The sequence below is a fragment of the Sinocyclocheilus grahami genome, unplaced genomic scaffold (genome assembly GCF_001515645.1).
Source record: "Sinocyclocheilus grahami isolate Dianchi unplaced genomic scaffold, SAMN03320097.WGS_v1.1 scaffold2504.1, whole genome shotgun sequence".
Taxonomy (NCBI): Eukaryota; Metazoa; Chordata; class Actinopteri; order Cypriniformes; family Cyprinidae; genus Sinocyclocheilus; species Sinocyclocheilus grahami.
Genome location: NW_015507683.1, coordinates 22214 through 34102, shown reverse-complemented (window position 1 = coordinate 34102; position 11889 = coordinate 22214). Strand labels below are relative to the sequence as shown.

Genomic DNA, 11889 nt, shown 5'->3' with positions numbered 1-11889 from the left:
GTATTCGGCCAATCACAACGCACTGGATAGCTGGCCAATCACAGCACACCTCGCTTTTTCAGACCGATGAGCTTTGTAAAAATCGACGCGTTTCAAAAAGGCGGGGCATAAAGGAGAAACAGTAATGTACAGTATGTGGAAAATAATGTGTTTTTTTTACTTTAAACCGCATAAACACATTTCATTACACCAAATACACAAAATAATGTTCTTTTTAGCAGCATCATATGACCCCTTTAAAAGAAAAAAAAGACTTACTAATGTAAAACTTATTTTTATTTCGTTTATCTTGGCTAACTAATAACTAAAACTGAAATAAAAATGGCATATATAATAAAAAATGTTATGATACTAAATTAGCCCTTCTGTAAGTACTCAGAAACTTCAGTGTTGCAACTCATTTCACGTGCAAAGCAGTTAGCCAATCACAGCATGGCTCATTTACATAATCTTTCTTTGCGTGCACATTTGGGCGGCATTATGCAAATATTTCCACATAGTGAGGTAGATATGAGGGAGCGTGTTAGAACAAGCCGTTTTAGGGTGGCGTGGCAGAGTCTTAACTTTGATAAAGAATATCTCTTTGGTTTTGAGACTTTAGTCTTTGCAACTTCAGGGATCTTATCTATGCACAATCAGCTTGTAACACTCCAAAGAGAAAGGAACACTTGAAATCGCATCATATGACCCCTTTAAAGAGGATGTTTTTGCTACTTCAGAGTCAGAAAGAGGGCAGATCTTGCAAAAAATGTAATTGACCGTTTTTACAGCAATGGAATAAAAATAAATAAATATAGTATATAATAGACATAATAGAGAAAGTATGTGAAAATGCTTTGCACTATTATTGAACAAACTAAAACATTGAATTGACTAAATAATTAAACACTGAATAATGACACTACTGTCATTTAATAGCTGCTTTAAAGCTGAAATTGTATTTTTTCATAACTGAAAACTAAGTGAAGCTGCTTTCAAACAATCTGCATTGTATAAATCACTATTTAAATAAATGTGACTTGACAATGCTTGCCATTTTTAAAGATCTTGGGTCATAATGCTGAAATCACTGAACAGATAAATGTGTCAAGGCAGATAGGTTGCCCTCATTTAGGCTGCCAGACTGACCTTATCTTTGCCGAGTAGGTAGATGATAACATCTTTCAGAGGAAAGCCTCTCTTCTCACACAGGCTGCTCAGCATGTCTCTGAGGCTCAGGCCGGGTCTGGCAGGGGCAAGGCTGGCGGTCCCGTCCGGCAGGTAGACGCAGCAGTACTTATCTGCTGTAGGAGAACTAGAACTCAAGGCTTCTGGATCAGAGATGGCCACATTGCAGCGTCCGTTCTGACAAAGACACGAGCGCTTCACTGAGGAGCAAAAACTATTAAAACGTAACACTTTCAATTTTTCATTCTAACATTTTTCTGCAACTGCTTAAAATGAAATCAAATAATAGTTTTGAGACTTTTGGTTAAAGTCTATTATCTTCTTGTTCACAGGGACATGTGCAAGCTTTAGTCCACAAAAACAATGACTCCACTCTTAGCTATTATGCCTCATGCAGTTGGAAGTAGCTTCTAGAAGAGATCAGATGTCACCAATTTAGCCCATTTTCAGCCAATATTTATGAACTATATTATTTACATACTAAATTGTAATTGTATGCTAAACTGTACTTTTCCCCACAAGGGCAGCTAACAAAAGCAAGTAGTAAATCATGCTTTTGCTTAGCTGAGATGGCTATTGGCTATTTAAAAGAGGACTATAGCCCTTTGACATTTTCCAGCAATACATGTCATTGTAATACTCAATACAGTGCTATATTTTTGCAGACTTGCACTCCCTTCATGAAATGTAACATCTTGTTCATGCAGGAATATTTGGATGGATGTAGGTACCTCAGCTCGCCCGAATCCAGAGACTAACTCCAGACTGCTGTTAGACTTCACTGAGATCTGAGACTCTTTACGCGAAACCGCCACATGCTGATACGACTGGTCAGCTGAGAAACATAAATGCTGTTAGCGTAATTATGAACAGTTCATGTTCAAAGGCACACAGAAGAAAACCATGCAAACAGAAAAAAAGACATTAAAGGGGTCATGAAATGGAGAATCAAACGGTTATTGATATTTAAACATATGAGATGTTACACTGACTGCAATAAAAACATACTGCAAGTTTCAGAACTCAAAACTAACTCACTAGTTTAAAATATGAATTGTTTTCTACCCTTCTGAAACACCTGGATTTGAAATTTGGAGAATTGTGATGTCACAATGTCAAGATCTTTTGGGTGAAAAAAAAACCGTAAAAAAACTTTACTATAAAAATCTGAAACTGCATTTCACAAGCATCATGAGCTGCGATCGGTGTAATATGTAAGGGCTCATGTACAGACATTCTTTATTTTATGCATTAGTGAATCAAGCCAGCGACTAAATGATTAACTTCACATTGTTCCTGATAGTAGCATGAAAACCATCTGTTGTCTAAATTGTGATCATTTCATATACAGTAAGCAATCAAAGATCATTCTCTTTATATTCGCTGGAGCAGCGCAAGTCTCAGTGATTTGTTTTTTGTGCAGTTTCACCAAAACTCTCAGTTTAAACTGACACCTTTCACAGTTAGTAAATCTTGACAGCTGTTAAAGTAAAAACTCAGAAGGTTTGAGAGAGTTCCACAAGTAATGCTCATTTTTTATGCAAAGACGTTAGCCAATCACAGAAGTGGCCATTGACATTGAAGTCTAATAGCAGAAACGCCCCTTCCAACAGAGCGTTCAAATCAGAGGGATAAAATGACAATTTATGGCTGTTTTTGATGGGAAAAAACCTCTTGAGTGCACCTCAGAAAACAAAATAATAATAAAAAAAAAAATGCATTTCATGAGCCCTTTAAAAGAGAAGTGTGCATGTTCATGAGAGCGACTCTTTTTGAGACGGTGGCATGCACAGCAGAGTCGTCCACAAAGATACCGCACAGATAGAGAAGTGCTGAGTCAAATTGTACCTCCCCATGAGCCTGTCTTCTCTAACCTCTTCTTCCTGTTGGTCTTGCTGTCTGATGAGGGCACTTTCAACTCAACACTCTGTTACAAAACACAGAGTAATACATATAAGATATATCAGAACTTTTTTTTTTCACTCACTGACACGGCATCATATTCCACGGTGGAGTGACACAACTTTCTCACCGAATTAGGCCATTTTAAACAGCTCACACCTGCACTATATGCAATGCAGATTCATTTCAGGATCCATATTAACAGCATTCACACTTCACATGCAAGTAGTGTCAGACTAATTATGAGTATTTTTACTGCACACTAAACTCAACAGAAGATATACTGAAAAAGCACTACAGATATTTTGCAATATAGTCATTATGAAGCAACAAACCAGAGGAGAAGAGGAAAAAAAGGCATTGTTCGGGGAAAAAAAAGAATATCTGTCAGCCCTGATTCAAGATGCAAACACTTTCTAATCAGCACAATCTGAATCAAGTCAAATTAAGCATTTTATAGCTCAAGTTTGGAGTTTAGTCTGTTCGATGTAGGTTAATTACCATATAGATGCATATGTGATTAACTCCTCATGCAAGCTAGATTTCATGATGGTAAGTTTGTAAAAGTCTCAATAGCACACTCCATTTTAATTGAGTATTTCCAATCAATGTAATAACATCAAGCACCGCACATTTTTGTGATTCAAGTTGTTAAGCACTGTTACAGGTACAAGATACAGGCTGTACCAATCAGAAATGTGTAGCGTTTCCATAAAAATATGAATGCTGTATGCTGAAAATTCAGCTTTGCATCACAGCAATAAATTACATTTTATAATATATTCACACAGACAACAGTTATTTTAAATGTATACTTTAGAACGGTAGTGTAGAAATCCATTTTAAGAGCTGAACTGTATATTTCACAGAATTATGTCTGAAATAATTAGTAGTTATTACATTTGAACAGACTGAACTGGTGTATAACCGTGACCTTGTTTCAATTTTTATGGTCACTTTGCATGTTGATTTACTGTCAGCTCTTGGTCAGAACCTTTTGCCTTTAGTCAACAGTCTGACTCCACATGGGATAGGCCTTGTGAGGATATGGTTTGCGTCACAGGAATGACTTTAAAATATATTTAAAAATTGAACGATCCCTAACTTTAGGTAATTTCTCAAGTAACTCCTGAATGGATTTTAAATGTGTTACCTTTCTGTTACTAGGTGGCGTTGCACTCTTTTTGTACATTTTGCTTTTGGGCTCCGGGGTTCCAATGTTGGGAAGAGGACGACCCTCCACACAAGCCAGCATGCAGTTCTGGTACAGCGAAGAGCGGACAAACCTCGTGTAGCTGTCCATTTTCATCAGCTTGAAGATCTATGGCAGGGGAAACAATTAAATCACAGTTACAGTAAATCATTTCCGATTTTTGAGTATTTGTAGTCAGAACTTAAGTGAAGCATTTGCAATGCCAAACTTTATGCAATGCCTGGTCTCTAAATATACAATCCCTTTTTCTCATTAAATTTACAGCAAAAAAAAAAAAAACTTTTCATGAGAAATTTTATATGACAATATTGGCATGTGATTTTTGTCATACCACCCACCCCTAGCGCGTACCTGTGCCTGTGCTTTATCGAACATGTTGGGTGTAGGTGTCTCCAAGGTGCTCTCTTCCATCTGGGCCGTATCGTCAATATTAACTGCATGCAGAGAGCTTTCAGAAAGAAAACTGTCGTTGATGGAACGCGCCTCTTTCTTCAGCTGATGGGAGATATGCGATAGTTTTAGGGTGATATTTGTCTTTGATTTCTAGTTATGACTGAAGATTCAGATCGTACGGATTAGAATCAAAGTGCAGATGCAGATGACAAACACTCAAACTCAAATCAATGTGCAAAAATGGCACGTCTAGTGGATATAACACTGGGATGTTGTTGTGGTAACCTAAAAAGGGTTTTAAGCAGGGCTACTAAGACAGCAAAAAGAAATGCTCAGCTCAGATTCAAACCATTAAATGAGGCACAAGGATTTGTTTTACACTGCAAGTAAGTGATGTTGTGCCACATACTAGTTTTGTTACATAGCATCAATTGCTTACAATGTTGATGGAGTGTTATGGAGATAGTCTGCTACAGTGCCCTTGAGAAAGGCATTAACCCCAGATAATTTCAGAAGACTGTCCTGCCTTATTAGTAGTGTACCATAAGTCACTTAAATAAAATAAAAGTGTCTGCATGAAATGCTGAAATGCAATTAAGACCATGTGAATTCTACATGACTGCATATTTGTTAAAAAAAAATCCAGTTACTGAACATTCAGTTTAAAAAAATGTATTTATACTCATTTTATAATGTATCTTCAAAAATCTAAAAATTTAATTTAAATGGGATTTTAAGTTTAAATGGGTCTAAATAAGATTCCTATTTATAAAATGGGATTTAAAAATTTGATTTTCAATTCCATTAAACATTTTCAATTTTCAAAAAAAAAAAATCACATACCTCTTCCAGTCTGGTAGGTGGGATTTTCTTGAACTTTTCACAGGCTTGGTAGAACAGGATATTCTCTGCACTAACCTCTGATTTGAGAAACTCCTGTGAGACGCGTTTGCAGTCAGGCCAAAAGAAAGAGAAAAAACTAAAAACTTCAGTGATTCACACGTGTGTTTATACAAATTAATGCTTCCTTTTTTTCATGACCATTAGCATTTGTAATTAACTTGCTACATGCTGACACATAAAACTAGTTTTAATAACCTGAAATCCTGATCAACTGCTTGATTTATTATGCTGATGTATAATGCCACAGTCAACGACACAAAAAAAAGAACACAAACTGTTTCATTTTATAGTAGAAGCGAAAGCCATATCTAGCGTTCATATCATTTGCACAATCAAGAGGTTTGATTAACTCACAATCCCTAACAATTATATCAATCTTGTATATATGGTGTGGTATATCTCTGAATGCTTGCTCATGGAAACTATATATTATATATAAGAGAGAATATGGAGCTCACACTTGAAGAAAAAACACCTCAATTTTATTCAAGGCCCAAACTGAGCAAAAATATGCAATTTGGTGCAGATGCTGATAATTATATGATCAAAAAGTGAAGAAATTCTGAAGCTTGTAATGTAAATCAATTATTGCATAATTTTATATAAAGCTAATTATTACACTACAGACTTAAAGGACTTTTTCACTGGAGGTTCACTGGTTTAAAGTTAAAAACGTCTTAATGGATTTGTTTCTTGCAAACACGCAGCTTTTCATTTGACAAGATGTTAATTGATAGACTGGAGTCATGTGGATTAATCGAGGATTATCGTGATGTCTTTATCAGCTGTTTGGACTCTCATTCTGACGGCACCCATTCACTGCAGAGGATCCACTGATGAACAAGTGATGTAATGCTACATTTCTCCAAATCTGTTTCCATGAAGAAACAAACTCATCTACATCCTGGATGGCCTGAGGGTGAGTACATTTACAGCGCACTTTAATGTTCTGGTGAACTATTCCTTTTACCTAAAAGAAAACATTGTTGAATTTTTTGTATTATGTTTACTTGTGTGCATTAGGCAGACACTTGTCCTAAGCAATTTACATTGCATTCAAGCTATGCATCTTATCAGTTCATGCATTCCCCTGGAACTGAACCAATGACCTAATTCCAATTATGAATCATCTTTGCCTCTGAAGACATCCCTAGACTTCTCCAAAGCTGCTTTATCAGATTCAGCAGAACTTCTGGGGACAACTTTGTCCTCAAACACACACAGACCAAATTGCAAAGTCCCCTCTGACTGATTGTGGATGGAAACATGGCCCAAGACTAGTTAAACAAGCCAACCAGAAGACAAAACATGTAATCAATCAACAGCAACATATTAGAGACTCCTCAAAGCACACTTATCTCATTGTGTCAGAATCAAATTTTCTCACGGCTGCAATGCTCAACCAAACACCACAAACCAGAATTCACCTTTTGGACTGCAAATATCCATTCATCAAATCTTGTGTTAATTGCCAAAATGGTAATTTTGATGTAAAGCTAAACAGAAGATTAAACGCATGATCATGACCCTACAATAAAACAACTCTTAACATATGCACACTGCCACACACCCATCAAACTGAACCAATCAGTGAAGCTGCATCTCTGAGCTGCAGAAAAACCATCAGTAGGCCTGAACCAGACTTACCATCTGACCTGCTGGCACTGCCAGATTGTTCATTTTCTTAGACATGGCCACATCAGGGTAGGGTCGACTGTGCCCACACCAAGGACGTCTATCTAAACCGTTTCCCTCAACAACTACACTGCTACACTTCTTACAGCTCTGTCATTTCCTGTTTCAAAGGGAAGTCTTACCATAGCAACACACCACAAGAGGAACTGTGGTTACTCTGACTAAACCCTTTTTTTGAATGTAAGCAACCCTTTGTGTGGTATGAGAACTACGCTATGGCCCACCCACCCCTGCGCTTATCCTCTTAAATGAAACTTAAATGAACAAATGAGAGAATCAAGTAGGCAAACCATTAAATTACCTCAACCCGTTAGGAGCCACAAATGTACTTAAACGGCCAGTAAAACCACCAGTTTCTTGGTTACTAAAGCATAATATGAAAACCAGCATAACAGGCCTGAAAACATGCACAATGAAATGTCCACGTCATGTCATGTGGACAGAAATTAAGCAATATTTTTCACAGCATTTGTCATACTGTGATGTCACACGTGCAGTTAATCAGAGCAGACAGATTACTGTGGAAAATAATAATAAATTCATAAACTACAAACATGATATTATGATTACTGTCAGGTCAGAGGAAGTTGTCAGAATATTATGGTTTGAACTTTAACAATTTTGCTTAGCTTATGTAACAGATTATCTGTTAATAAGAAACAAAATGCAAAAACCATTTGAGAAATTTGGGGCTAAAATAATACATGGACAATAATTAAAAAAAAAAAACATAAAAGTGTAAAAATATATTAAGTGTGTGTGTGTGTGTGTGTGTGTGTGTGTGTGTGTATATATTACACCATACTTTGTGTAAAATATTTAATTGGATAAACAATTTTAATTGGGTAAATCTTCTATAAATATTTTTAATTTTTCTGACATACTCCAATTCTTTTAAAAACGCTGTAGACATGCTTATTCTGTGCATTTTGTGTGCTTTTTGAGTGAATTCATATTTATTTAGTCTTTAATTGAGCGTGATCAGTGCAGCAAAAATAGACTCGGCGCAGAAAGTAAATTAAAATAAATTAGCTAATTCTGGATCCAAATTATGCAGAAAGTGCATATCTCCCCCTGTCGGCTTCAGAAAGCTACATGAGGTTCTTTTGACCTGACCGGTTTCATTTTATTTATTTATTTTTACAAGATCTTTATATGGACATATTTTTACAGTGCTTGCTAAAAACTCTTTGTTTTTAAAAGCATTTTTTTATTTAGTTGCTCAGATCATGGTATTACATTTCTGAAATATGATACTGTGTTTATTTACAGTCAAACTTGGTAACATTTCCTCTATGAGGTGCCATTTTGTACTTAACATTAACGGTATATTGTGGTGATTAAAATGTGTTTTTTTGGCCTGCTGGGTTGATTTACATGAACTGTACACAGCAGTGTGCTTTAAACAGAAAAACAAACCAACAAACAGAAATGATTTATTGCAGTTAATAACATGGCAATGTTTAATGTTTTTAGTGTGTATAGTGCATTTGATGGTTTATGTATGCCATCTGATGGCAGTCTTTTTTGTATCAGGTTCGTTATTTCTTTATACAGTTGTAAAAGTTAAAAAAAATTAAGTATACAAGAGGTTTTATGTATTATAGATAACCTTAAGACTAACATATTGATACTAACACTCAAAAAACTTTAATTTTGATTTCATGGGGACTTTAAGTTTTTTTTTCAAGTAATAAATATGCTTTTAATGGTTTTAGTTTCCGTTTTAGTTAACAATAATGACAATAGTGAGGGAGTTAGCTTACATGTGGATGGCCATTTTTAAAGTTAATCTTTATATTTTTTAACCATGTTTTGAACCATGAACTTTATGAAATAACTACAATACGAACTAACTGACTAACTGTAATTCACAACAATCACAGAAATCACTAATACATACTGATGCTTGTGCCATAGTTTTCCCACCAAAATAATGTCACTTCCTGGAAGATAATATCAGAAATGACAGTGTCTCAGGATAATCAGGATATTGTCAGTAAGAAACTGTAATTTATATATATATATATATATATATATATAAGTAAGAAGAGATAATCAAGAAACATTGGAAATAAATGATCAGTTCTTCAGGTTATGAAAGTTCACCTCTATTACCAACTGTCATATGATAAAAGAAAACAAACATGATTTTAATTTTTAAATTTTGTGAGGTTAATTCTTTATCCAATATCTTTTATCATCTTTCTCTCTCGGTAGGTGAAGGCATTGGACAACCTAAAGCATGTCAACAGTCTAAATGTTTGGACTGTGATGGACCTATAGGTAGAAATACAGCAGAGAACCTGCACAATGTATTTTGCATTTCACAATTATCACTTTTTCTCGCAATTCTGAGATGTAAACACAGAATTCTGAAAAAATAATTGCAAGATATAAACTTAGAATTGCATGAGAAAAAAGTCAGAATTGCGAGATATAAATTCTGAATGTTTTTATACATATCTCGCAAATCTGACTTTTTTTTCTTAAAATTCTTAGTTTACATCTCACATTTCTGTTTTTTGTTTCTACCAAGGGATACAAATGAAAAAGGTAATTTACTTTTTTAATTGACAATGCTGTCTTTTTTTCACAATTGAATGTTTATATCTCAGAATTCAATTTTTTTTTTTACCACATAATTCAGACTTTTTTCTCATAGTTCTGACTTTATATCTCACAAGTCTGAATTGTGAGATCAAAAAAGTTGCAATTACCTTTTGTATGTTTTTATCCTGTAACAGAAGCAAGCTTCCATACTAATCAGAAATGTCTGAAAATATAAAAATACAAAAGAAATCATCAGAAAAATAATTCAGTTTATGAGAATGCATTAAATCTGTTCCCATTCTCCTTTCCCCAGATGTTCTGCAAAACTGCACGATAAAAGGTACACCTACTGTGCATTAATGCCTGATACACTGATCAAATCAGTGCTGTTAGAGATTAACCCTCATGAAGAAAATTACTTCATCTGTCAGATATAATTTGTAAAAGGATGAAATGGTGACCTTTGATCTTTTGCTCTCCTTCCCAGATTTTAATGTGACCATGTGCCCCTCTTCCACCTCAGTTGAAAAGGGTATGCCCGTGACTGTGACCTGCATTCATAATGTTCCCAACGGCTCTATCAGCTGGCTAAAGGACGATGTGTTACAGCAAGAAGAAAATAATAAAAAAACATTTCATATCAAGCACATTCAAAAAACCTCAGTCATCAGCTGCAACGTTAGTAGTATGTGTGGGAGCTTCAACTCTACTATAACAATTAACGTAAAAGGTGATTGTACTGCTCATTATTTCTGACTGGGCAATTAGATAGATAGATAGATAGATAGATAGATAGATAGATAGATAGATAGATAGATAGATAGATAGATAGATAGATAGATAGATAGATAGATAGATAGATAGATAGATGGACAGACAATATTTTTAACATCACACTTGTTTTTATTCTGCTGTCAGATGGTGATATTATGATGACTTTACTGATTTGTGTTGGAGCAGCAGCTGCTCTCCTCATGCTGTTTGCAGTAATCATGAAGATCAAGCTCAAGAGAGGACAAGGTACATTTATAACCTTCTGCAATTAAACAGACGCATGTTGTCCTACTGTATTTCATACCATCTCCCTGTTTCTCTCTCTCTCTCTCTCAGCTCAGAGTCAGGCCAGGAAGAGACAAAGACAGCAGAACCTGCAGAACATCCACAGCACTGTGAACACTGTCAGCAGCTACTACTGAAAGAGAGCGTTTCTACCGCTGAAGCTCCTGATTCAGAGCCGTTTCAGTTCTACACTCAAAAAACATTTAGACCTCAATTTAAGATTTATGTTTTTGACTTGCATATCAAATTTCCATCCATTTGGATTACAGTTTTAACATAAACTAATAATTTAATTTTTAACATGAACTTTTTATGCAGCATCTTTTTGTTTTTTACTTGCTTTAGTCATGTCTGTTTGATAAATAGTTTGGTGTGAAGTTGACTCGCTAGATAGAGAGCTACAGAAAGGAATGGCTTGTTTTTTTAAGTTTAAGTTTTTTCAAGTTTAACTTAAGTCATCCTAAAAACACATGCAGAAATGAACAATGTGAGATAAAGCAGTCCTCCACAGTAAGCAGTGAAAGTAGCAAATGAAGGAAGATTCATTTTAGCACCGTTTTGTGTGCAAACACTTTACAATAAGGTTCCAATTGTTAACATGAGTTAACTGCATTAGTAGTAGTAAAAATACTTCTAAAGCATTTATTAATCTTAGATAATGTTGATTCCGACATTTACTAATACATTATTAACATTAACAAAAGTTGTATCTATTAATGTTATTGAATGGACCTGATCTAACAATGAACAGTTGTGTTTGTATTAACTAATGTTAATAAAGAGTTAACAAAGAGTAATAAATACTGTAACAATATTTTACTGCAACTGGTCATTGTTAGTTAATGCACTAATATAGTTAACAAATGGAACCTTATTGTTAAGTGTTACCCTGTTGTACTTGCGTTGCACAACTCATTATCTAGGTACATGTAATTAATTTTTCTTCTAACTTATTTTGATTTAGATTTTGTTTTATTTTATTATGCGCTGTTCTATGCAGTTCT

General features: G+C 35.0%; 1 protein-coding gene across 1 annotated transcript in view; it reads right to left on the bottom strand.

Moving 5' to 3' along the window:
• LOC107575198 (regulator of G-protein signaling 14-like) overlaps window positions 1–7270 on the bottom strand; it is a 29094-nt gene extending 21824 nt beyond the window's left edge. Inside the window, exons 1-7 of the mRNA XM_016261616.1 lie at window positions 7226–7270; window positions 5519–5611; window positions 4634–4777; window positions 4223–4390; window positions 3016–3094; window positions 1899–2002; window positions 1129–1344 (exon numbers count right to left, since the gene is read on the bottom strand). Of these exons, the coding sequence (XP_016117102.1) occupies window positions 1129–1344; window positions 1899–2002; window positions 3016–3094; window positions 4223–4390; window positions 4634–4777; window positions 5519–5611; window positions 7226–7270 (849 nt within the window). The remainder of the gene's footprint in view (window positions 1–1128; window positions 1345–1898; window positions 2003–3015; window positions 3095–4222; window positions 4391–4633; window positions 4778–5518; window positions 5612–7225) is intronic.
• Between the last annotated feature and the right edge of the window lie 4619 nt (window positions 7271–11889).